The sequence below is a fragment of the Volvox carteri genome (genome assembly GCF_000143455.1).
Source record: "Volvox carteri f. nagariensis unplaced genomic scaffold VOLCAscaffold_18, whole genome shotgun sequence".
In the NCBI taxonomy this organism is placed as follows: Eukaryota; Viridiplantae; Chlorophyta; class Chlorophyceae; order Chlamydomonadales; family Volvocaceae; genus Volvox; species Volvox carteri.
Window position 1 is genome coordinate 848,035 of NW_003307561.1, and position 26,189 is coordinate 874,223.

At 56.5% G+C, this 26,189-nt stretch overlaps 3 protein-coding genes across 3 annotated transcripts in view; 2 read left to right on the top strand and 1 right to left on the bottom strand.

Moving 5' to 3' along the window:
• Positions 1 to 3,213, top strand: part of cog3 (component of oligomeric golgi complex 3) — a gene marked incomplete at its 5' end in the record, with an annotated part of 11,841 nt that extends 8,628 nt beyond the window's left edge. Inside the window, 4 exons of the mRNA XM_002950248.1 lie at positions 1,409 to 1,480; positions 1,902 to 1,991; positions 2,209 to 2,397; positions 3,096 to 3,213. Coding sequence (XP_002950294.1) covers positions 1,409 to 1,480; positions 1,902 to 1,991; positions 2,209 to 2,397; positions 3,096 to 3,176 — 432 coding nt within the window. The 3' untranslated portion in view covers positions 3,177 to 3,213. The remainder of the gene's footprint in view (positions 1 to 1,408; positions 1,481 to 1,901; positions 1,992 to 2,208; positions 2,398 to 3,095) is intronic.
• Positions 3,214 to 6,136: 2,923 nt separating this feature from the next.
• On the bottom strand, positions 6,137 to 9,189 carry VOLCADRAFT_60393 (uncharacterized protein; the record flags this gene model as incomplete). The annotated part of the gene is made up of 5 exons (XM_002950375.1): positions 6,137 to 6,394; positions 6,805 to 7,056; positions 8,008 to 8,209; positions 8,545 to 8,660; positions 9,058 to 9,189. The coding sequence occupies 5 exons, from the start codon at positions 9,187 to 9,189 to the stop codon at positions 6,137 to 6,139; spliced, it is 960 nt and encodes a 319-aa protein (XP_002950421.1).
• A 2,806-nt stretch (positions 9,190 to 11,995) lies between these two features.
• VOLCADRAFT_90779 (uncharacterized protein) lies at positions 11,996 to 24,793 on the top strand (the record flags this gene model as incomplete). Its single annotated transcript, XM_002950249.1, has 18 exons — positions 11,996 to 12,105; positions 12,253 to 12,333; positions 12,414 to 12,519; positions 13,553 to 13,804; positions 14,304 to 14,836; positions 15,930 to 16,056; positions 16,316 to 16,422; positions 16,718 to 16,995; positions 17,320 to 18,020; positions 18,173 to 18,247; positions 19,109 to 19,267; positions 19,983 to 20,240; positions 20,801 to 20,983; positions 21,195 to 22,016; positions 23,042 to 23,244; positions 23,491 to 23,576; positions 23,607 to 24,091; positions 24,320 to 24,793. The coding sequence occupies 18 exons, from the start codon at positions 11,996 to 11,998 to the stop codon at positions 24,791 to 24,793; spliced, it is 5,040 nt and encodes a 1,679-aa protein (XP_002950295.1).
• Positions 24,794 to 26,189: the final 1,396 nt, after the last annotated feature.

A 26,189-nucleotide genomic window follows, 5' to 3' on the forward strand; every position in this document is an offset into this window, starting at 1 on the left:
CTGTTGCGGCTGCGGCTGATGCTGTGTCTGTAGCTGTGGTTGTGTTTGCAGCTGTTGTGGCTGTACCTGCGGCTGTGGCTGCGGCTGAGGCTGCGGCTGTAGCTGCGGCTGTGGCTGCGGCTGTGGCTGCGGCTGTGGCTGCGGCTGTGGCTGCGGCTGTGGCTGCGGCTGTGGCTGCGGCTGTGGCTGCGGCTGTGGCTGCGGCTGCGGCTGTGGCTGCGGCTGTGGCTGCGGCTGCGGCTGTGGCTGCAGCTGTGGCTGCAGCTGTGCCTGCGGCTGGGGTTGCTGTTGCTGTTGGTTTTCCACTGCTCTTGCAGCTTCGAGCCAGGCCGGGTTGATAGCGCCATGTAGCGTCTTAAGGGCTGCCAGGGTCGCTGACCTGTCCCGCGTGGGTGCTGGGGTTGATGGGTCGAGGTGTGTCCTGACCCATTCGGGCCAGGTCGACCTGGGGAGGGAGGCCACTCGAGTATGCACCACTAGGTCCCAGACCCGCACTAGGTCGCCCACCGTTTGCAGTTTCCTGCATGTAGCGATCCCCACGAAGTGCGCCTCCAGGCCCGGGCGGCGGTTCAAACTGTCTGGGTCTGCCTCGCCGGTATTGGGGAGCAACGGGTTACCCCACAACGCGGTTGCCCAGCACCACGGTCCGGGGGACAGGGGGCTGGTCTCGATATCCCGGAGCGGTGGTAGGTGTCCCAGGGCGCCCACAATCCAGTATGTATGTATGTATGTATGTATGTATGTATGTATGATGTTGGTACATGGTGGTATAGCTTCACCAGTGGCCCCCTTTCCCTTGGAGGCAGTCCCTGCTCTCCCCTGCGAGAGGGGCACCCTAATCCATTCACCCCATCCGATTTCAGAATGTATTCGTTGGGTTCAGCAACTTACCAACAGCATCCAACCAAATCTAGCGGATCAACGGCGCCAGAACTTAGTTCCTGGTCAGCTCGCAAGTTGATATAATCACGTCCTACACCGTCCACAAGATGGGGGCCACCTCCCAATTGAACACCTCTCACGCACCGAGAGGTCGGCAGGCGGATTTCAACCCGGAACCTCCGGGAGCAGAAGTCAGGCCTTAACTTCTGCCAGCCACCTGCCTTGTATGTATGTATGTGTATGTATGTATGTTTGTTTGTATATTTGCGTGGATGTGTGGATGCGGTCAAGGACTAGGGAGATATAAAATGGAATGCTAGGTCCTGAATGGTGGTGGTACCTTCACACTCCGGGATACAGGCGGCGTTTGGGAATGTTGAAGTGTTGCTGTGAGAGAAGTCCGTTATGGCTTGAACCAATGATAAAATAGAGCCTGGGACTCTCTACACACTCTTCACACCCTCCACACCCCCTCGATGGGCCCCCCACCCTTACAATCCCCCGCAATCTCCCCCTTCAACCTCAGGCTGTTTGCGAGGCGCTCATCATGGCCCTCACCAAGGTGGCGGTGGAGCCCATGCTGTCGTTCATAACCAAGGTACGGAACCTAGGACTCTCATGTGTCGTACATGTGCATGCGTAAGTGCGGTATGTGTGTGTGTGTGTGTGTGTGTTTGGCCGCTGCCGGAAGTCATGCGGTCATGTGGTAAATGTTTTGGGCCGATTTGAGTTTGGGGAGGTTTATTTAAATATCAGAGGCGTATTTTAAATAAGGTCATACTGTGGTACATATTGCTGGGGTGGAAGTGGCGGGTTGGCTTGTTCATTCTTCTGCTCGCAAGTACTAATGCTTACCCGAAGCTTCCAATACTTTGTGAACCCTTCTGGCGTACTGTTTTCCTTCCTTCCCGCCCTCACTTCCCTCTCGCATTCATCGCTTTTGTTTATTACGTACGTGTCTACTACTTCCTCTTCTGCTCTGCCCTTGCCGTACTGTGCCGTTCCATGCATTTGTACAGGTCACAGCAGTGCGATTGGCAGCTGGGGGCCAAAGTGCCGCCTCGACTACGGCAGCGGGGGCCCAGGCGACCAAGCCTCTCCGCGAGCAGGTAAGCAGAGCCACCAGGAAAGCATCGCAGCCTTCTTCCGCAGGTGGTAGGATGGCCGCCTCCACTTCACGTTGAGATGCTTTTCCGTTACATAGAAACCGGTACTCGCCCGGTTTGGCCTGGGGCTCGCAAATCCTTTTAAAAAAACATATCCTCACATTCTCAACTTCCCATAACCCGTAGCTCCAAAACCATTTCCCCTCCTCCTCCTCCGAAGGCCTTTGCCTCGCCTGCCAAGTTGGTTGAGATGGTGGGTCGCGTCAATGCGGCACTGTCCGGTCCGCTGCCGGCCGCCGTATCCAAGATGAGGCTGTACCTGCCCAACCCAGCCACTCACGGCATACTGCTCAAACCCGTCAAATCCAACATTGCGGAGGCGCACGGCCAGATCGCCAAGCTGCTGCAGGTGGGGGTAACTCCTGAGGGGGCTGAGCGGGGGAGAGGTTATATATCGGCTGTGCAGTGCAGTTACGGTTGTTGTTAAGTACGACGCACTTAATAATAAACACGCGCTCAAACGCTCTGACAGCATTTCGTGGAGCGTTTTCGGCGCACGGCTACAGTACCAGCTACTGTACCACCGGATTTATATATAACATATAATATGCATTGTATAATAAAAACATATGTGTAATAATATTGTACATATAATTATGTATATAGTGTATTGTATATGTAATGTATTATATTATATCTATATTATATATAGAAATTTTATAAGTTAAATTATAATCGTATTACCGTATAACCGGATTTTTAGGCGTCGCTTGCAACCGTTTTGTCTTGGGCTCCATTCGGCGGTAGCTCCAGTGGATCGGGTTCGGGATGGGGAATGTTCTGACAGGTTTTGGGGTCGTAGTAGGCAGCTAGGTGCCGCGAAGTGTAGTTTGTGATTTAGATTTGTCTGGGGAAGGAAGGAGCTGCACTATGGGACGCGTGTCCCCCCACCCACCCAAAGCGCCAAAGCTGGGTAGCCCCGATTCAATTGCTTCCCCAGTTCGCCCCCTGCTCTATCCGGACCTGGTTGGTATTGCTTTCCGCTACGCTCCCGCCTCTTCCCCTTATTCCCCTCTGGGCCCCCCGTCCCGCTCCTTCCGTCCCCAGATGGAGTACAGCCCCGAGGAGGCGGCCCAAGTGCCCCTGCATGATCCCCAGCAGCTGGCAGCTGTGCTGGATAGCCTGTGATGAAGGACGGGGGCTGGATGCGAGAGGTGGCGGCCATGGAGAGGAGGGGGGAAATACTGGTGGTGTGGGTGCTGGTGGTGGCGGTGGTGGTGAGGAGGAGGAGGAGGACAAGAGGGAAGGGGAGGAGGAGACTAGGTAAAGGGAGAACGCAGATGTTCAGTGGTGGAGATCAAGGGAGGCGTAGTGGTTACCCTGGAAGGGTGGTGGTAATGAATGACGCACGCCGCCACTACGTCAGTGGTTCAAAAACCGTGTGGTTGTGCACTTGTGGCTATGAGGGGGGCCGACGCACAGCAGGTTGTCACCTGGCTGGTATGGGAACGTGCCGGCGGAGCGAAGAGGGGCCACGTGTGGGTCTCTGCCGCGGTGTCTTTGGCCGCGGTGGGATGTGGCTGGCACACGGTCGATGAGCGTGCTGGACATGCACAGCAGCTTTTTTTGGTAATGTGTGTGTGTTGATATATATATTTTTGCAAGAGTATTCACAGCAGCTTGCACGCTTGAAGATAGAGGTGACTTAGTAGGTGCTTGTCCTGGGTGGGCACTGCCACCCCGCCTGCTCGCCTGCCTGCCCGGAGTGACTTTCTTTCTGTCAATGGCTGAGTTAGAACGAAGCTGGAGCTGAAACTACGGAGCGTGTTTTGGGGGTGGTAGTGGGTGTGAGGAAAGAAAAACAGCGGACTCAGGCTCCGACGGGGAGGAGGAACAAGGGTGTTTGAATGTGGAATGGGATTGGTGGTGCCCTGGCGGGAAATTGGGCATGACACGTTGACGACACGTCGGGGGAGTGCTTACTTAGAAGGGGACAGGAACGTGAGGGGCCACGAAGAGAAGCTCCCTGATAAGGACCAACAACCGTGAGAGCTGCGAACCACATTCCGCATTCTGGTTCGGCTTCAGGTTGCTGAGCTGTGGTGGTGTGGTCGGTCGCATCCGCAGTGCAGCTTCCGCAATGCAGCTCCCCATCTTCACCCTTATGGTTGCGCGATTTGGATGAATTCCCTCCCGCACGGTTTGGTTTGCTGTGGGGTGGGTCTTAAAGGAATGCGCATCCTCTCCATTAATCGTTTCGCGGGAATGGGTATATGGGTTTAGGTGGCGAAGGCGCGAGGAGAAGAGCATTCACGGGTGCGTGTGTGAGTGTGTGGCGTATGTGATGTCGCTGCGAGCTGAGTGGGTTTGCGGTGCAGCGGGCCTTTTGTGCTTACACGCGTGTCTCTCGATCAGAGGACGGGTTACAGCCGTTCATGATCTGCACTACATAATCCCTCTCTTACAGTGTATGCGTGGGGAGGGTTGCCCAGGTTTTTTACCTCTTCTGTAACGACCTTGGGTTCATTTTTCACTCGCGTCATCGTAATCCCACAACCACAAGGGATCCTCCTGCTGCCTGAAACCGTTGCGCAAATACCATAAGCAGCATGGCCTCCCCCTCAGATCCGCCTGATTGGAAAGTAGTGGCGGCAGAAAGTTATGCCAGCGAACATTTCTCCCAACACACGAACCCGCAATTACTGATCTTCCTCCATAACACGATTAATGGCGGATTGGAAAGCACAGGACAGCAGCAGTGCAAAAAGGAAAGCGGTCGTGTGGTGGAGACTGCTGACTGCAGCGGCCAGCTTCATGGATAAATTGATGCAAACTTCATGATGAAGACGCATTCGTAAACGTCTGCGGTCAAGTCCGCTCATGCATAGTTATGCAACGTCTTCATGGACCTTAATAATGAGCCTGATGCGCTACACCGCTAACCAGTTGCAGCTACCGGCATGCATCCTTTCTTCCTCCCGGCCTGGAGAGCCGCTGGAGCCAGGCTCAAGCCTCGAGGCATTCGTAGGTCGGGATCAGGTCCAAGAGCACGGAATCAGCCCCAAGACGAGCCAGGCTCAAGAGCAACCCCGTTGCGGAAGGGCTGGTGCTCCGCTCGAGCCGCAGACTGGATGGCGGCACATGCAATGACCAGCTGTCAGGAGCACCACCCGACAGAACCCGTGAAGCCAATCGCGGACAAGCAAAATTCCAAGGCAAGCCGCCACACGATACGGAGCCATTTTATAACCCCATACGCTACCGTATAGAGATGTTGCGCTCACAGGGACTCGCAGGGTGAGAAAGGGCGTGTAATGTGGGATCATCATTCGGGAAAAAGCAGTAAAACTCCCCCAATAACCAACAAAACATGCGTACATAATGTGATGGGACGGAGGAAGGGAGGATGGGAGGAAAAACACTTTGGCAACTGTCGTGCAGCGAAGGAAAGCATTGCACGTCCTCTTTCTCCCCCTCCTTTTCTTCCAGTCACATGCATAAGGCCCACCAAGCCGCAACGCTGCACCGCCACCACCAACACCACTTAGCATTAACCCGACGTAAGAACTGTGCATCCGGTAAAAGGCGACTGGAAGTGTCTGGATATTGAACTTGAGAGGGGGGCCCATCAGCACTACACCGCCGTAAATCCTTACCGAGACCCTTCGGGTCCCTCACTTCACACCTGTATTCTTTATATACAATCATAAATTACTGCCGTTTTAGCGTTTACTACTACTACTACTACTACAATTAAAAACAGCAATCAAACCTCGGACAAGGCAATTTGCCTACTCCACCGCCTGCCCAAGCTTTGTTGCTTACCACTGCAAGTGGAAAACGCCACGTCACTACCGCGCACGTCCTTCGCGTTACTGACACACCGCACGACGTCCTTCTCGCACAACCCGAGGATTACCCCCAAACACCATTTGGGCCTGTGTCCGAGGCCAGCATTCCCAACCCTAGCTACCCCCAGATGCCCCGCCCCCACCGCTGCCACCACCACCACCACCACCACCACCATGAGCTACACACATAATGCCGGGGCACGCCGCGGGGCAAATTCCTTCCCTCGAATCATTAAATCTCCAGAGGCGTGCCTGTCGTTTCCAATCCTTGCCCTTTTCAGCAAAAATCGTCGTCTTCTAGAGGCCGCTGCCGCTGTCATTGCCTTCGGCGACAGCATCAGCAACATCATGTGCATTGGTGGTGGTGGTGGCGGTGGTGGTATCATCGTTTCTATCTGCGTGGAGCGCGGCTGTCACGCCCGCTACTTCATCCACGATGGCGGCCACCACGCCCGCATCTGCTTGAGCCTTAAGGCAGTCCAGGTCGTTGTTCTCCAGCCCGTACGTCATGAGCTGGAGGTGGCTGCGGTTCGCGCTTTCCACCATGTCCATGTTCTGCGACGAAACGGCACCATAACGGATACAGCATAAAGGATGCAGCACCATTTAGCCAAGCAAGCAGCCTGTAGCAACACAGCAGCAGAAGCACCTCAAGTACGACTGATAGCTGCAGGCCTGAGGCGCCGTAGCTGATGTGACAGGGACAGAACATGTAGGCTGGCCTTTGGGCCGCACCCCTCAGGGCTCCAGGTATGGGCTATCGTGGCGACACCTTTGGAGAGTAACGCAACTCCAGAAGTTTAAGCACACACACGCACACAACATATATATAGCATATAGGTCCCTAGCCCCCCGGGCTTTGACGTACCCCCTGTAACTGTAACTGTAACTGTAACTGTATAGCAACAGTCCAACCGCAACTTCACCGGGGCGAGGAGCAACAAACAGCCCACCCGGGAACCTACCTTGAGCAGCACAGACGCGGGTAAGACAATGCCCTGCATGCCCGTCTCCGCCGCAAAGGACAGCGCAGCGGGGATGGACGTCCGCCGCGCGTCTGCATGCGCGTACAGCCCACAGCCCGACAAGTAGTACACCGGGTGATCCACCTGACGCCGGCGCAGCTCTACACACACGTCGGGGTCAAAGGACGAAAAGATAATGCGGCGCCGGCGCGGCGGCGGCGCCGCGGCAGCGCCGTCACCGTCGGCCAGGTGCTGCGCAGAAACGGGCAGTGATGACGAAGGCGCGGAGGCAGTGGATAATGTTGACGATGATGATGATGATGATGATGATGAGTGCCCCGAGGAGGACGCAGTCGCAGCGGCAGAGCAGCGATGAACAACGGGCAGTATGGCGCTCAGCATGCGCTCCACCTCTTCAGACGGCGTGTGCACCACGTCATCGCCCGTGGTCATCTTGATCTGCGCAGATGGGTGTCGCGTTTGGTTTGCGGGGGGAGTTAGTAAGAATTTTGTGCGTAGTCAAAAGTCGGCTGGTCAAAATGTGCGGCTGCTAGTCGATAACATACATATATAGTGAGATCCTCAATGCGTCCTCTCCACGCAGGTGACGTGAACGCTCCAGCCCGCGTCCATCTGGACCTGGATCTGGATGACACGGATATTTAAAAGTGCCGGCTCATTTGGCCCGGCTCACTTGGCGATGTGTGTCATCCTTGCACAGGGGCCATGTGCTCATCTACTATGTATTTTCCATTTTTAAAAGTTGTGGATACTTCTTCAAGTTCAAGTACTGAGTCCATTCATATCATCAAATATACTTGTGTTCGCTCACTCATGCAACATCCCTGCATTGACAGACTGATCATGTCAATCAGAGATCCAAAAAGGGTCAACAAAAACGGGTTGCGGTTGCCGTCGACCCAGATGGCCCGGAAGACAGAGGACCCAAATATGTTGACCCAATGACCCAGATCGATGAGCAACCGTTGGACCCCCAAAAGACCAAAGAACACAAAGTGTAAGCGGGCCCTCCCCTCGGGGTCGCTTACTTGGGTGAGTCAAGAGTCAGTGTCAGTGTCGGTGTCGGTGTCTATGTCTGCCAACAGGTTCCGCAATCCCGGGCGGCTAATGAGAGACCCCTTTGCAGACACCTCGTCACCCATGGCCGTGAGAGCAGCACAGGTAGGACCGGTAAGACCTCACCACCATTGACCACCCACATCGCCCCCACCAGCCTGTCTGTCCTACCTCGATGTCAAATCCGATCTCGGGCGGCAACGCGGCGAAGACCGCCTCCAGTGTGGGAATGGCACCATCTTGGTCGCAATTCCACTGCTCGTACCTGCGAACCACAGCAGGGTTGATGACAGCGCTTCCGCCAAACATGCATTCACATGATGAGGAGCTTTTCACACGCCAGAAAGCACCTGACGAGCCTTCCCCCGGCATCTCCTTACCGCTTCCGGTTCCTTTTCCTTTTTCCCTATCTCTCACCTGGTTGCCCATTGCCGGGTGAATCTATCTCGAAACAGCCGAAGCAGGCTGCTGCCCCGCTTTTGCTCTTCCTGCTGAACCTGCTGGGCCGCATCGAGGCCACCGACCGCTTGGATCCTGTCACTGCTGGCACTGGGGGATGAGCCCGCGGTCGCGGTCGCGGTCGCGACCGCGTCAGCGGCAGCGCAACTGGGGCTGGGGCCAGGGCTGCCGCCGGCGGCGGCTCCGCTGGAACCCCGCCCGCACAGGGCCTTGAGCTCGGCGAGAGTAAGGTCCTTCACCTGAGGTCGACTGGGATGGTCTGCGGGTCCGATGACCACGTCGTCATCGTGCCAGATAACTGGCACGTTGTCGCGGGTCACCTGCGGCAGTAGGACGACAAGGAGATGGAAGGTGTCACGTGCTGATGGACGTGCCACTTGTTGTAAAAACGTTGAGTGGATTGGGGAGCTTAGCTGTCGGCATACTAAAGTCTCGGATATGAAAATTAGGTGAAGGGTTAAAAGTGCGGGGCGTATGAACGCTGGGACACGTTGAGATGCGCCTGGGTGAGAGTGAGACATGGATCGGAAGGACAGTTACAAAAGAAACAGGTCGGATAGGTGACGGGGTCGAAGGCAACCGTGCAAGAAGGTCCAGCGTGAGACGTTGGAGATTGCTTGCACCCATATAAGGTAGAGCGCGGCCGCAGGGGATGTAAGCAAACCCGATGGCACTGGAGCCAAAACTGACTAGTATGTTGGCATTAGGTCCTTCTACCTGCACGTCAAACTCAACAAAGCCCACGCCACACTTTGCTGCCTCTTGAAAGGACTCAATTGTGTTCTCGCGAAAAGCCGGGTACACGCCTGTATTCCCGTCCGGGCTCTTGGTCGCCAAGTTCTCGCCCATCCTGTTATTTAAACGCGTCAGGCATACGTCGGAAAATCCCGACAGGCAGGGTTCTCCACGAAATGCAACATGTTCTCTGGCCTGGCCTCCGAAACGACGACATGCCCAACTGTGAGCTACTTCAGCTTGCAATAGACTCACCCGCGGTGGCCTCCGAGCAAGATTGGACCACTTTTTCCCATTATAAATGCTGACCGGGCGGAAAACGGAGTATTACGAAAAGACGCTGCTGGAACGGTTAAAGGTAGAAAGTTGACCTTTGTGGGGCCTGCAGCCGTCCTATACAGGTGCGCAACACTTTGCCAAAAGCAAGGACCCTGATGGAGACGAAACTGTTGTGCCCGCATAAAGCCACCCCGGCTATTTCTCGTCTGTTGCCACGTAATCGCCACACTTTTCCAAACATATCACACATTAATGGGTGGAAGATATACTATATGAGCGGCAAAATTGGATATGCATGGATATACCTTTGCGATCCCCTGGAATATGTTGGCCTTTCGGTGGTTCCGGACGTCATGTATACGGAACACGGACGAAACGTTCGTGCTGGTTGCGCCCAAGGACGAAGTTTGCCATTGGGGATGTGGGTCTGAATTATTGCGGATTGAAGGCTACCTAAACAGTTACCTTTTGTAACGTGCTTGTGAAGTAGTACACCCCTGAACTTCGCACGGCAATATAAAACAAGGAACACACTTTGCACATTTGGTGCAGCGTTTTCCAGTCGGGGCCACGAGATAGGCGACTTGGAATGCTGGAGAAAGCTAAACACCTATTGGGCAACCGAGCCGCATACATTTATTCCTGCGCAATATGTCGCCTGGTTGTAGCAACGTAGCAGTGCCGGAGGCGACTGCGGAGATTTTGCGTGGTTGTCCCCTGCTAGGACTTGTTTTTTTTCCTTGGCCGCGCTCTTCAACTCATGTAACTCATGTAACACTCCACTCCCCTTGGAAAGATGAGGCCTCCACTTCCGAAACAGCCCTTCCAATCGGGGTGCGTATGTTCGATAGATAGACAGAAAGAGATAGCTACAGATCAGTTATGAGGCATACGAGCCCGAGTTAGCAGGATGGAAGCTGTGTCCTCTCACCAAGTTTTTTTTCGTGGCGAGAGGACGTAGCTTCCTTCCTGCTCGATGCCCAAGATCCACTCGTTTTCAAGTAGCAACAGAACCACCCACACAATGCAGCGGGTGCACTCGAACGGCCTACGAGCCTACAATCCCGCTCGGGAGGGCGACATGTGGGAGGGGAAAAAGGCACGGCCCGGAGGTTGCCGGCCACGCTCCCTTCCGGATTACTCCCTCCAAACATTCCCCCCAAACCCCCACCCATATTCCGAACATGCCGGCCGATGGGGATCTCTGGAGCCTCCCTAGGGCGCCAAGCCCTGCCCTAACCACAGCCCACTGTGCCCAGTCTAGTGCTAGTGGGCAGGGCGGATAGGAAGCACCCATCTCCATGATTGCCCACTGCCTGCCAAGCGACTTGGTGGGTTGAGCGGTTGCTCTTGTTGCACCCCTCGGGTCCTATTGGCTATTACTGCTGTCAACTTTCGCTGGTATATGAGTGTTACATTGCAACAGTCTCCTTTAAAGGATTGTCTAACATGACGTCGGGTCCAGATCTTGGTTCGACGGGCTACCCCACGGGGTAGAGCTGGTGAATGGATCGTACCAACGTACCGCCCATCGTCACAGAAGGACCGAGCAGTCGTAAATGGTTGTAAAGGCGGCTTTACGTGCTCTGATTTACAATTGCATGGAGCCCCGCTGCGCGTCACCGAGCTTTCCAGTTCGGCGTATGGGGCTGCTAGCGTGCTTACGGCACATAGCTCGTCGGTTTGAGTGTGAGCTGCGCCTGCATGTCCCTGTTGAGTACGCATGGATGATGGCACTTGGGTGGCACTTGGCTGCATGCTGCATGGATGAGCTGCAGCGTGTTGCGGTGCCAAAGTCGTTGGTATATATCCGGGTGAACGGCTTCGGGTACATTATGTAAGTCCCTAAGTAATGCGCTGTCGTCGCTGCAGAGGGCTTATGACAGCACTACACGGCATTTGGGGGATGCCCAGGCCCTTAAAAGGGGGGTCATTCAATAAGTCTGAACACGTCTCGGACCGATAGGTGACCGGAGCGGCCAGACTGCGCCGTGCTGGAGCAACGGCCAGTGAGGCTGGGGAGCCAAAGACGGTGCACAGCTGCGCAGGCCATCAGGCCCATGTCGCGTCCCATCCACGGGCACAAGGTTGCTGCAAACGGGGTTGAAAATCTGGACCTGCGGTGAATACATAATCTGTCGGTGAATACATAATCTGCTCATGTACGATCCATGATAGGTCCGGTCGCTCCATGCCGCAAAGGTTTTTTGACCAACCTATTAATGCAGCACCTGCGTGATTCATACTCGGCGATCCTCAAACATATGCATCCCTAACAGGCCAGGGTCCCGCAGTGCAAAGGCTCAGGGGGAAAAGACCCCAGGAGGAAGTACGTATTAAGCTACATATATACGTTTCGCACAGGCGTAACTTCCTGCAGACTATAGGAAAGCCCACGGTGAACGTGCCATAGGTCTCTGGGTGGGAAGATATTGACCCGGTGAGTGACGCACATTGTTTTCATTTAAACGTTATTGCAAGACATATTTAAGTTTCTCTGTTATGAGTGTTTGTGTCGTGGTTTTTCACACGTACGGATATACGGGTTACAACTTTTAGCGAATCTGCACCTGACAGGCTGCAGACAGCTTATTTGCCGATACTTAGGAATAAAACCATGTCATTATATTGATATTATAAAATGCTGCGCAAACGCTCTCCCCCCATGGGGACTCTACGTGTCAGCGCCGAGGACGAACTTTCTCACAAGTACCTTGCCAAGGGCAAGAAGGCCAATCACGTTAGCCTTAGGTGAGGACGTATACAAAGCGGCATGTATCAGCGTTGGCGTCACTATCCTGTTAGTTGCACCAGCTCCTGCACAAGAGCGAAAAGGCCCGAACGGAGCACGTATAGGTTGTCGTGCTGAACCTTGAGCATGTCATCTGGTCGACGCAGGGTTCTGGTGTCAACTCTCTTCGCTGCGGTACTGGCCGCTATTAACCCTTTGCCGGATGTCCGAAGCCAAGCTTATAGCAAGTAAGGGGCCTTGGGGTTTGCCTAAGACTGAGTCCTTTCTTCCTGCTTAATTGTTCGTCCTGCCACCCGTCTGGTGGCAGATTTTTTCCACCACCTCGCTTTACTTATTTGCCAGGGCTTTCTGAATGGGTTTGCATCTTGACGAAAAACATTCTTGTCCCCTTGTCCTTCGCCCTTTCCCACAAGGTACGTAACATCCCAGGTCCAAGGGCTTACAATCGGCTGGCATATCTTCCGCACTATAACGGAAGGCGCCTTCTTGCTGGTACGTTTGGGTAGCGGCCTGCGGTGGTTGGCTATCACCGCATGCATCGCACGTCTAGATGTGGCCTCTTGCCTGCCCCGAATGGTTGCGCATTAGCGCACAAGTGGTGCGCAGCTGGGTGAAGAATGATTCGGGAGAAGTATCGCCTTACTTGGGAACTGGCCTGCAGGCGCGCTCCCCATCCCTACCTGCACCGTATTGACGGTGCGAATCGCTATCGCACGCTGGCAGCATATTGTAGCTATTTGTTGGCAGTCTACTATCCGGCATATCCTTGGTCGCTATCGTGACCCGGCTAGCCATGTTCCCCGCCTCAGAGCAGGGGGAGGGCGGGCGTGTGTGTGTGTGCGTGTGTGTGTGTGTGTGGAGAACGGACGTGTTTAGGCGGGTCTTAGCCTGGCTTATACATCCCATGACCCGGGAACTGCCCGACACCTCGTCGTCTTGTGGTCGACGCCGCTGCTGCCACGCATATTCACCCATGCCGCTCACGAAATTATCCGTCAACCCATTTCAACCCTTTGAATTCTTGGAGTGAAAATGAGTATACATAAGAAAAATCCTTGGCCTATAGCCCTGAAATCCCCTTTGGTACTACCTGCAAAACTGTTCCAAACTGCCCAGCGGTGAAGGTGCCCTCTCGGAGATGTCTCGTGGGAACTCCCGGCCTGCTTTGGGAGGTCTGCATACCTTGCAAATAACCCCCTTTTTCGCCTTTCATGTCAACCACCCGCTCCAAGTCTCTGCTGTTGTTGGAAGGAATGGGCCTCGGGTATGTCGAAGGCCCTTTCTGGCACCGCAAGGGTCTCCATAATCTGCTTCTTCCCGGAGCCCTTCCTCCATTCCTCCACAAAGCCCTTCCTCCACAAAGCCCTTCCTCCACAAAGTCCTCTTCACCTCGTCGAACGCTACATCCTTTTCCTCTTTGTCCTGATTCGTCTCCACCTCACGCAGACCTACGGCCTCGCGTTCAACACATTCGTGGTCCAATTGTTTTGGACCATAAGCTTGAGCTCCGTCCTGTTATACTTCTTCGGTCGCAACACATGGCTGCGCCTGCGGGAAAGCATCTGCGTGTGGGCCAACGTAGCGTATGGTATCGTCACGGTGCTCAAGATTTTCCATCTCGTGGACCGCCTCCCCAACGAGAATCACTACATGTTCAAGCACTGCTTTCTCACTATGGCGGACGCCGCGTTCAGCCAGGTAAGGATGTGCTGTCAGTGATGTCCGCAGGGCACGACCTGACCTGACCTGACCTGTCGCGGTGGAGTTTCGCAGGGGAGGGGAGAGAAGGGCAGGTTGGCCACGGTGCGCTGGATGGCGTGGGGCACGAAAAGTGCACTAGGCATGCGTAGCAGCGGTCCCTGCCTGTTGTGGCGGCATCGTGTTGAAGGATGAAGGATGGATGGGCCGTTATCGCCGGCGCGGAAGTTTTCTGTTGGCGCCTCTCTTCCTGTGGACTGCTATCCTTTTCTCACCTCACACCTGTATGTGAAATGGTCACGTTCCTTGCATGTATTCCCTTTTTATTTCCTCCTCTTCGTAACTACATTCCCCCTTTCTCGTTTCCTCCTTCCCTGTGGGCGGCCTCATAATGCCCCTCTGGCCGCGCCCTACACCCCCTTCCCACTGCCCCACCTTCCTATTGCCCCACCTTCCCACTGCCCCGCTGTGTTCCCTTCTGCCACATCCCGAATGCCAGACTCCGGTCCATAAACAGTACGTGGTGCAGTTCGCTGAGGCGGTCATCCGCGTCATCGTTTGGCGCCGATACAACGTGCTGGCCGACACCCCCACCTGGGGCATCATCACCATCAGCCTCGCCTGGCAGCTCTGGCTCGTCACCTTCTCCTCCATGTTGCAAGCGCGCCACGTCAGCGCCTTCCGCAGCCAGCGCCAGAACGTTGATGCCGCCAACGACAGCGGCCGCGCTGCTCCTAGCCACACCACCGCCAGGTCATCCACACCCACTTCCCCTACCACCACCGCAGCTGCCAGCGCCGACCGTCCTGATAGCTGTGAAATTGAGCCCTCCGGCGAATCGAACGTCCAGGAGGATAGGCCCAAGGTGACGCCCTCTGTGAAGAACCCGCAAAGCCGTATCAATAATGCTGCTGCTGTGTCGGCAGACGCGCAGGCGGCTGCAGCTGCGGCTGCTACTGATGTGGCTATTCGTGTGAGCAGCGAGCGCAGGACCGCTGGCATGCCGTCGGCCTCAGGGCCGCTGCGCCGAAGGTACGTGCCTATATGCACGCCTGCAGACAGCTGCACAACAGCTTCTTGTCTAGCACCTGCCCTGCAGCTCCCTCGGCCGTGAAATCTCGGCCATCCTAGCAACTCCTGACAACGATCCCCCCGCCCTGCGGATGCAGTGTTGCGCGATGTTTGCTATAGCATGCCCTGGAAGAGATTTTACTGTTTGGTCCGCCTAGTCACCCAATGAGTCAATGTTGCGCTTATGTGCATCCTCGTGTGCATCCTCGTGTGCATGCGTCTCAACAACAAGAACAACAATTCACAAATGCACGCCGCCCGCACGCGCCCATTGGCATTCCGTCCACATTGGCAAGGTAATTGTCTATACCCTCAAATTTGGTAGTCGCGAACCGCGAAACACAAGTGTGTTTCGTCGCATGGCAATCCCGTTGGCAGCTCGGCGTGCCCGGGCAGTCCTGTTGACGAATGCGAAATGCAGGAATCTGGTAAATGCTGAAACATCGAATGCCAATTATTTCAACGTCTTGATAAAATACGAACAATAAGCCGTCAAGGGCAGGGTTTGAGGCAAGCACACTTATCTTGACGGCAAATCCTGTGAGCTACCGAAACTTTCCCATCTTGCGTGGGGTTCATTGGACTCGAGCGCGTTTGAGTACGTTTGCTTAGGCATTAGGCGGGATGTACTGGGAAGGAAAGGGCGATGCCGTGATGTGCCCTACCTGGGCCTTCGCAATCATCCGCGTGCTATGCTCCTATTTCCCTGCAACTTCAATTCTACTCCACATCTCACACCCACCATAAACGCCGATGCTTCCCCGTCCCATCCATCACATTGTATACCCCTGCTGGCCATGATGGCCGTGATGGCTCTCATGTTTGCATACGAGGCGCCCTGTTTAGTTCCCCTTCCAGCGGAGCTTAATGGTCGAAGTCGGCGGTCTTTCCTTTCCTAACCCAAAACGCTACTCCCCGTTGCTGCACCGCGATCCCTTCAACACTGTCGACATCATCACTGGCTCTCTCAACTTAACGGTTGTCTTTCCCCCTCCTTAGCCCCACACTACCCCCCTGGGAACCTTCCCACTTCTCTGCAACCCACACCCCGCAGCTCCATCGCGGGATCATCATCGTCATCACCATCCTCCACCGTGTCCCATAAGCTCTTCATGCGGGCTCTTCGCAGCGTGGCTCGGGGCCCCTCCTCCTATGTCCTGCTGTCGCACCAGCGTCGCCAGGTGGGTGGGTTTTGTTCGATCGGCTGGGTTGCTGATACACGGGCACCATACTAGATATCTTGCTGCAAGTATTCCCAGCGCTTCAATGCATCAAACATCAAACAAAGTGACCTTTCCTTTCTTGTAAGTATTTCTTGAGATTTCGGGTCTGCGCGATGTCTCACTGATTGTGTTATCGATTGTACCTCTCATGTATTTCTTCTCCTCCCTAGTTCCCCAACTTAACCCCCAAACCCCGTTCCGCCATGTCTACGATCAGGCGGGCGGCCCGCAGTGTTCTTCCGCCCAGTTCTACATCCCCGCCGCAAAACCGGAAATGCTGTCCGGCAACTGGCGTGAGAAGCTGGCATCTGCCATCGCGGAAGGGTGCGTCGGAACATAACTCGGGGTAACGAAGTATGGCATGGAGATGTACCACTTCCTGATGGTACTTCACGCGCGCGTTTCTTTCGTATGCGTGATGTTGCGGTTCTAGTAGCGGTGCCTGGATGGAGGGGCCCTGCTCGCGCAAACTCGCACACTCGTCCATGACAGGCGTTTGGCGTTGATGCCAGCATTCGCATTCTTCGCCATGGCCTTTGATGCCTTCTCCACCCCTTTACTTCTGTACCCCTCCCAACCTTGGTTCGCCTTTCCCTCCCAACCTTGCGCCCACATCCAGGGCGCCTGGTTGGCACGTGGCTAACATCTGCGTGCGCAAGGGCAGCCTCATCGTGCACCTAGACCTGGTGTACGCACCCACTACATCAGGTGGCGGTGAAGGAGGCGTGGGGGGCCCGGCAGCGACGGCAGCAGCGACCGCCGGCATGGGCGTGGCTTCCTTGGCCGGCGGCGGCATTGACGCCGCCGCCCCAGGCGACGTTGGCTTTCCTGGAGCATCGTACTCCGAGCAGCCGTTTGGTGCCACCGATGGCCACCATCCGATGGCAGTCTTGAACGGTGTGTGCATACACCGCGTGTCATGTATGTGTGTCCGTCGGTCGGAACATTGCTATCCTGCGCGCAATTATGTCTGCGTATCTTCTTTTGTCTCCTTTTTGAGTGTGTGTGTGTGTGTGTGTACATCTGTCAGCCTGGTCAGGTACACCTTCGGCTGTGCATGGGACGTTCTCTCCCTCATGCTCCTACATTTATCGCACACCTGTGTGCCCATTCAGCTTCATTTCCTTTTTCATAAATTCACTCATTCACGTTCATTCCAGCTAACATCAGTCTCGGATTGTCGATTTCTCGTCCCACGTTTTAAACACCAACCTTCTCCAGACTTCATGGATGGCATGGGCGCGGAGAGCCTCCTGCAGTTATTGGGCTTGCCGCCGGATCTGCCAGCTGGCCCGGCCAAGCCCATCTCGATCCAGCTAGGCGACCAGATCAAGACCCTGCCATCCTCTGCCTCTGACGCCGTCCCCGTCGGCACTTGCGCCGCCGCATCATTTGATACCACCACTAGCACCATTACTGCCACCTCCATCGCCTCCATGGCCTCCGAGATTGAGCCTGACGCTGCTGCGGCGCCGTCGCCGGCGAAGCCGCCGAAGGAGGAGGCTACGGCAGCGACGGCTGACCTGGTCGCCACTGCCGGGCCACCTGCCTGGCCGCGGCTGTTTTCCGAGCCCCTGCGAACTGCTCTGTTCCCGCCTACGGAGCTGTACAGCCCAGAGTACTGCCGTTTCCTGTCTGAGCGTGTGGGCGCACTGCACCGGGCCTATGCCGCCTTCATCTGCCTCACCGCGATGGCGCTATTTGTGGTGCGCTCCGACAGCCATGTCAACCCCGTTACGCTAATGCTCTTCATTTCCACGGAGCTGCTCTCGCTGTCCGGGTACGCGGCGATTGGCGGTGCCGCCTGGCGCACCGTGCGCTGCCGCCTGGTGTATGTGGGTGTGGTTTTGCGCACGCTGCAGATGGCCGCCTGCACCTCCGGCGTCCTGCCGCATGTGCTCAAGGTAATGTGCCTGCAAGAGGTTCGGGTTGCACATGCCGCGCAGTCTGTATGTAGCTGTTTTTATTCACGAAGTGTGTCCGTTTGTTTTGCAATAACATCTCATGGCATTGTGAGCAGTATGGAAATGGAATAACAGTTGGTTCTCCTTTGCTGCGGTGGTGTCCGGCGCAGGACACCGATTGCATCTCGGGTCGATGGATTCAAAAGGTGGTGCTCATCACCACGCTTCAGGCCCTGTGCATACAGGTACGTCCGTGTCTGTTGCTCACTGGGCGATAGCGTGGTGCGCCTTGAATATGGCTTGGACGGAAATATGGGAGGCGGCATGAGTTCCAGCCGCTTGGTTTGGGGCCTGTTAGTGGCTAATGGCCTGCACTGCATTCCATTTGAACACGTGTACAGGCAGGATGAAGGTTGACGGAGGTCACAGTGGTCGTGCATGTGTGCTGCAGAGCAAGTTAGCAGGCCTTGCAGCTCCCCGCGGCTGTCGCTATTTCCCCAGTGTCCCCCCAGCTCCGTCCGAGCTATGTCGGTATATCGCGTTGCGTCGTTCGGCTAGCCGGATTAGGATAGTTGGGTCGGTCGGGTCGGGCGCGTGTTAGAGGTTGGGAGGAGCACTTGCATGTCACCAGCAGCTTACTACCAGCTTATCAGGCAGTTTTGCTCCAGCCTCTTCAATGCCGCCGCCAGGCCGGCGGCATACTTTATTCCAGCTCACGTCCTCCCTTTCTCTTCTCACGTCAGTTTTTATTACTCTTTCGCCACGTTTACACCCACCTTTACTATTTTACGGTTTGGGTCTACTGCTCTTTGGCGCGCGAGGACTGCTTCTTCACAACCGCCGACTGGTCAGCTCTGCTTCCTGCACATCAGCCGCAGCGGCAGTCTTTCCTTGGCAGCAGCTTCATTCGCTCGTGGCTCGTCTTTTCCCCCCCAGCTCCTCCGACATTTGTCGCTCCGTTAATTACCCTTCCCTGACACTCTCCGCCTCCATCCCCTGCGCATGCCCTAATGCCCCCTTTCCCCTTTTTTCCATGTCCATGTCCATGTCCTCCCGGCGGCCCCTTCCTTCTCCCCGGGACAACGCGCCGCCACCTGACAACGCAGCCACCTGTGCGGACGTTCTTCGTGGTCCGATTCCCTTCCGTCGTGATGTCCATATACGTTCACGTGTTCGTATGCCGGACCAGCTCGGCTCTCCGGGATGCCATGGTGCTGCACCTGGGCTGGGAGGGGCTCCTGTTCCTGATCTCGGCTAACTTCCAGGTGCGCGAAAAGGGCTGGTTGGGCATCGTTTATGGCTGCTGACCGGCATCACGGGGTAGGGATTGGTTGAGCTGTGTGTGTGGGCTTTGGGAGGTGTGTGTGGGAGGCTCCCTGGCTGTGTGCCTATGCCGTCGACAACATCGCATCTCCAGACTGTTCTTGCAATGATCAGTTGTATTCCGTGCGCTATGGGGATCGTGGTGGGAAAATTGCGGGCTAACAGAGCAGGGCAAGGCAAGGCGGGATGGGCGAGATCGACTCGGGATCTAGGGACCCGGGCCCGGTTGCTTCCGCCGCCGCCGGGGCCAGCAACCGGACCAGTATGCTCCTCTTCCCTAACGCGCTGCTGTGATGCCCTCGGCGGGACGACAGTCGGCAACTGACACGCCGCAACGACGCCACCGCTGCAAAAACAAAAAAGGCACAGCTTGGTTTTATCTTCCTGCTTTTTCCTTCCAGAGTCGTTATGGAATTTGAACCAAGATATTACGGGGTGCTTGATCGGCATTGTTCGCTCATTGTACCACCCACTTCCTGTGCAACATGCATGCAGCCAGTTGCCCGCCTGCCTGTATGTAATTTAGAACGATATGGCCAACCCTGTCCCCTCCTAACCCACCCCTGTGCCACTGCCCTGGGCTCCTGTAATCCAGCCAAATTTCCCCTATTGCTGCGTTGCTTTGAAAGCCCCCCGTTCTTCCTCCGCTGTGTACAGCTTCGCCACCTGGAGGCGTTCCGCAGCCATCGACGCCACAGCAACAGCAGCAGCGGTGGCTGCTGCCAGAGGGAGGAGGAGAAGAAAGCTGTCGCAGCCACTGCAGCATCGGAGGGGGGCCAGGAGACTGAGAGCCGAGCGGTGGCGCTGATCCCCTGCTCGCGGTGCTGTGCGGTGGGTGGCGACGCCAAAGATGCGGCTGATGAGACCATCCGTGCCAACGGAACGACGGCCACTGGTAGCACCTTGCCTGCCGAGGTACGCCATCCGACCGGCATCCACCGGGTTGCTGGGTGACAACGCTTTTTCCGGTTCTACGCTGATATTCTGCGGGGTAGCTCTGTGTGTGCGTGTGTGTTACATGGTCATGGTGGTGCGTAGCCGCATACACACCTGCGAACAGCTGAGTACCAGCCAAGGGCTCAAGGGCTGCCAGATCGCCTATAACTCTGTTGGGTGGCCCACAGGTAGTTTGGTAGCATTTACCGATAGCCTCCAGTAGCTTCCTTATAGGTGAAGCTGTGTCGACGTGAATGAGCACAATGACGTCAGGTATGCGGCCCCCTGATGCATGGTTTCATCACCGTTTGAAATCCCTGCTTGGGGGCAAATGTGTGATTTTGTGCAGTCTCTACGGGGTCTTTGGGACCTGCGCAAACTATTTCATCTGGCGTATGCGGCGGCCATAGCTTGACAGCGACAGCCAGGCGTTCTTCTCTTCAAGCGCGTCCCTTGATCCTTCCTTTTTGTGTTCTGTCCTCCCGTGCACATGACCCTCACATCTGATTTTGCACGCTTGTGGGCACACGCCTCCGCAGGACGTGAAACACGCCTCCGCGACGGCCGCTGCGCCGGTGGCAGCGGCGTTCGGCTCCGCGGCTGACATTAGCGACCCGTGCGATGTGTCGCTCAGTGCCCCGCTGGTGGTGATGGCTCCCCGCCGCGCCGCACATCTTCAACTGCACTTCACATGTGCTCCTGCAATCATGGGGGAATTGCAGGTGCGGGTTCGCTTGGGAACCTAGGCGCTATGGAACCTAGGCGCTATCATCTCACAAGGTTGTATGGTTGTGGCTTGCGGCGGCTCATCTTTGTGGTCAGCTAGCAACATATCCAGAGGTCATGCATTTCTGACATTTCATGCTCTTCGTTTTGGCTCTGGTGAACTTGCCAACTTGGCACTGCCTCGTCCTCCGTGCCGCTTGCTTTCAGGTCGTCCTTCGTCATATCAATCCCGCCGCGATGTCCTCCGGCGTCCACGTTGCTCACGCCGTTCGCGACATCACGCGCACGCTGGTTGCGCCCGCCGGCGCCACTGCAGCGCCTCCGCACATGCCAACTTCCTTCAGCGCAGATCTCACCCTGGTTGCCTCGCCCGCCGACATGCCCGGCCTGGTGCACATCGAGGTCTGGCGCGGCCGCCGGCGCATCTGCTCACATCCAGTGCTGTTGGCAGCGGCGGCGGCGCCGGAGGCCTCGTCGGAGGCAGTGGACGGAGGCGCCTCAGGTGCCGCCACCAGCAACTGGATCGAAGATGTTCGACGCTATGTGAATGATCTTAAGGGTCAGGGTCATATTGCCGCCGCGGACCAATTTCTGGTGGAGCTGGGGACATGGCTGGCCCAGGCAGCCGCCCTGGAGCGGGGACTGACGGATGCAGGGAATGCTGGCGGGGGCGCGGGCGTGAAGCGCGTCGCCAATGTGCTGTACTTCCACGGCTACGGCAGCGAGTTTATGTATGTTAAGCCGCGCCCCGTCTCCGGCTGTGGCAGTCGCGACGCCAGCGTCGGCGGTGGACGCGCCCCGGCGCTGGACCCACTGCAGGAGACGTTACGGCAGCTGTTGCTGTGCCAGGGGTCCATGCTGCTGGCTGTGGCGGTGGAGGCCGGTTGCGTGGCGCTGTCGGAGCACCTGATGGGGATGCTGGTGGGGGAGATGGGCGCCACGCTGCGCGGGCTGCTGGAGGGAGCGCGGACGCCGGTGACGCAGCTACCGCTTCTGCATGCGGCCGTCAAGTCATCCGATGCGCGCATGGTGGGTCGTAGCAATGGAGGAGGAGGGCCGTTGGCCTGATTTCCTCTTTTACGTTTACCTTCTACTGCCCTCTGCGTCGCGTCTCGGGGGCTTTCGCGTCTTTGTCCTTGTCCGAGCAGTGGTCCGCCATACTACTACTACTACTACTACGAGTAGTAGGGGACAATTTGCTTTGCATGGATCCGCTCACAGACGAAGGGGATCGGTAATTCCACCCCGTTCGGGTGACTTCTTAGGCACAGCTTGATAGGAAGGCGGTCCCGTGTGTATTTGGCCGCACTTCTTCACATCGAGCGACACTAGTACGCCGGCCGGTAGTTGTAGGCCTGTGAGTTGGTCAATCACAGGGGAGCCGTATTGGCGAAAATTGATCCCCCTGTTGGCATCAGCAGTGCTAGCCCCCGGTCTCAGTCGTAGAGCTGAGCTTGTTGAGGTGTTGTGCGTGCCGGTACGGTCCACTTGTCCTTCCCTTCCAGGCTATGTGTGTGTGTGTCGTGTCTATTACAGCGACCGGCGATGTGCCCTTTGGCTCCATTTCTTTGCATTACGGTATAGAGAAACTTGGTAGCCCGCTGTAATAACAACAACAACAAGAACTACTACTAGCACTGGCGCACGGCTTGCGTTGCTTGCTGGATGGATGATTTCGCTGTGGATGCGGCGCCGCACGACACCGTTCCAACTCCCCCTGATGTTTCCACCGTCCCTCACTTCCTCCCTACCCCTCCCCGGTCTTCATTAGCTAGTTTTTCAGCATTTTCTCCATGTCCCACGAAATGTCTGCGAAGGTCTTAGCATTTTCAGGCTTAGTACGTTGGTGAGTACAATTACGTTTCCTTGCTGGTACACAATACTAAGGTGCATTGTATACAGTTTCTCACTGCCTGTCCTGCGTTTTTTTCCCTCAGCGAGTTTTTTTCTCCGCATTTCTAATCCGATGTGTTTTACGGTGCTTTCCCCCTTTTCCCCCTTTCCCTTTTGACGACGCCCGCATGCCGACGCCCCTCTGGCAACTCCTGAAACAGGTGGACTTGGTGGCGGAGTGGTCCACCAGCTGCGGCCTGAAGGACATCTGGGCGCACGAGGCGGCTGTTCTGGCGGTGTCTTCCGCTTCCTGCGCCAGCAGTACCGTAGGGGACACGGCCTCACTCGCGGCTGCTGGCGCCGCCGCAGCGGAAGCAGCTGTCGCGCAGCCTGCCAGCTCAGGGGTGGCACCGGCATTGCGCAGGTGAGACATGGAAATGATGGGGACCGGGGGGAGAAACCGGGAAAGAGGAGAGAAGCAGAGACCCGTAACATAGTCTGGGCCGCGGAAGTGAATGGGGTGCATGAACGCGTGCATTCGCCCGTCCGTACTCCTGGTCCGCCCATATTCCGCCTGTGTTGTTGTGTTAAACTTACCTTTAGCCTTTATTTCTCCGAAACCAAACCAACTGCGAACTGGGCTCCATTTGCGTTGGCTGCTGCCCCGCAGGTCCTCCCGGGTTTCGCTGCCACAGCTGTCGCAAGACGGCGTCCGACGCACCACCTCACTCGCGTTTGAGATGCGCCCCGGCTGCAGTGCTGGTGACCCTGCCCATGCGTCCCCAGCCGCAGCCAAGGCCGCCGCACCCGCAGTCATCTCTGGCGCCGCGGTCGCGGCCGGAATGGACACCACCGCCGCAGCACCAGATTCAGAAGACGTGGTGATCGCGGATGTGGATCTAGATCTGGAATCGGATTTCGACGTAGGGGATAAGGATATTTCCGAGAAGAGTCCCTTCCGGATCATCGATTTCCGCGCCAACCACCGGCAGACAGCCGCCTCCTCTGCGGCTCCCTCGAGTCAGGGCAGCGGTGTTGCCGCCATCACCAACCTGGCTGTGGGAGATCTACCGCGTGGCAACGCCGCGACCGGGGGAGCAGCGGTTACGGCTGGTAGCGGCGGTGGCGAGAGCACCGGCGGGCTTGGCCGCGGGTCATCTTTGGACGGGCTCGTGGGCGGTGGTGTGCTGGTGCTGACGCCGCTGCACATATCCCTGGCGCTGGGAGATGAGGGTCGGCTGGCTAGCCACATCCTCAGGACGTATCCGGAGGTAAGCGCTGCTGGCGAAACGGCGGGCGATCGCGAGAGAAACCCTGGCCTAGGACCGAGTCGTCCTCGCTTAGGCTGGTCGAGCCCCTGAGCCCCAATATTGCCATCATGCCGTGACGCGCGTGCTGTTTTGTTGACGCATAAATGCGCCAGCAATTCCGTCTGTTTGCACGTTTCGCACGCATTCACCCTACCGTCTGCCGTGACGCCCCATGCTGCCGCCCCGCAGGCATACGAGCTATGGCGCAGCAGCCAACTTGGCGTGGACGTGGACCCTTCTCTCACCCTCATCGCCGCTGACCCCTCCCGAGTGGAGATCAGCGCCAGTGCCAGTGCCAGTGTCAGTGCCGCGGACCTGCGGATTTTACCTCCGCCAGCGACGGGGGCAGCGTCAGCGAGGCCGCCGGGGGGACTGCCCCTTGCAGCGACGGGATCCGCTAGCAGTACCTCTTCCGTTTGGCGCAATGTGGCAGGGGCAGCGCCGGCTTACAGCAGCATGCCGGGGCTAGCAGGGCTTGCCAAGGCCGCAGGTACCGGGCACGGCGGCATGGGGTTGGGCATGGGTGCTGACGACTCCATGGACGACGGATCGGTGCAGAGTCTGAGCCTGAGCGAGGTGGCTTTCTTCGAGGGCATCCGCTGGGTGGATGGCGGCGGCACAACGGCAGCACGGCGGCCGGGGTTCAAAGTCACGCGCTTGTAAGAATCTCATTTATACAATCACGCGCATACATGGTGAGTATGGTGTGGTGTGCTATTGTTAGGGTGGGGCGAATGCAATGGGCTTGGGCGTGGTTCAACGACAAGTGGGCAGCCGCCCAAGACTTGTAGTGCAGGATGGCGACGCGATGGCGTAGCGAGTTCAATGTGCGACAGGGGCTTGTGGCCGCTGTATGCGAGTGTTATTGTGGCTGACGGGACAGGATCTCATGGTCATGGTCATGGTCATTGAGACGAGGGGGCCCGCGGTGGTGGCGGCGGACCTGGCGCGTGTACGTGGCAAGGCCAAGGGGCCACTGTGGTGCTGTTTGCACGTGTGCTATTTTGCGGTGCATGTGCATTTTTCATGTCTTCCTTTGCCTGTGCCTTCGCGGCGCCTTCATGATGATGATGCTATGGTATGGTAAGGTTAGGAAGCTCCGGCAGCCGAGGGCAGAAGCGGATATGCATGGATGCATGTGCGTGACTACATTTTTCTATGTGGTAAAGGATCTGGTGAAGAAACGCAGGCGGCCTGAAAATGCACTGTTAATATTATTGTTATCATCATTATTAATATATATGTGTGTTGCGGTGCGCAGTATGGAAGCACCTAGCCAGCGGGAGAGCACGGCCCGTGCGAGAGTGTAGGCGTAATAGCAATCCGCCAGGCATGTACTTGTCAACACAAGAAACGCTAAAGTGTGGTGCCATGGGTTATGATTTTGCCTAAAGTCTTAACCCCGTTTCAAGCCGCAACGACGGGCCCAGCTGCCATTTTTTGTTTCTATATCTATCGCCTTTTCCTTGTGCCGCACTTCTCCTGGGCACTCCGCTCTACTTGTAACGCAGCTCCTCAATACTGCCGGTTTTGCGTATACTGGTAAGTGGTGAAAGTTGCTGTTCAATATTATTTGCGGACGTGCGGATTGCATACTGTGCAGTGGTGATGGCATCGGTCGTGACGGTGTCGGCAGACGTGAAGAGCAGGGCAAGGAGGAGGAGAACCGCGCGCCGTACCTTAACGAGGAGAGGCTTTTTTGACGAGAAAGGGCCAACGTTTTGGTTGGACCTGGGCTAGATGAGGCCTCAGATGTTCGGCTATGAGCTGGAGCCTAGTGGCCGGCTCTTCTTCCTGTTGAATGTTGCCGTACTAACTAACTACCACAGGCGAACAAAAGTTGCTCTTTTTCAGCATTCACCGCGCTGGCTACTGCCACTGTCAGGAGCACGTGTACGTGTGGCAAGCGCGTGACGCCCAAGCCAAAGCTGGTATTGCGTGTTCTCGACCCGTGTTCCCATGGGTGCCTCAATTTTAGTTGTCCAGGTCTGGGGTCGAAGCCCGATCGGTCAGGGCGCGCGACGAGTTTGTTGGGTTGTTGGTTCCCGTTCATTGTGGC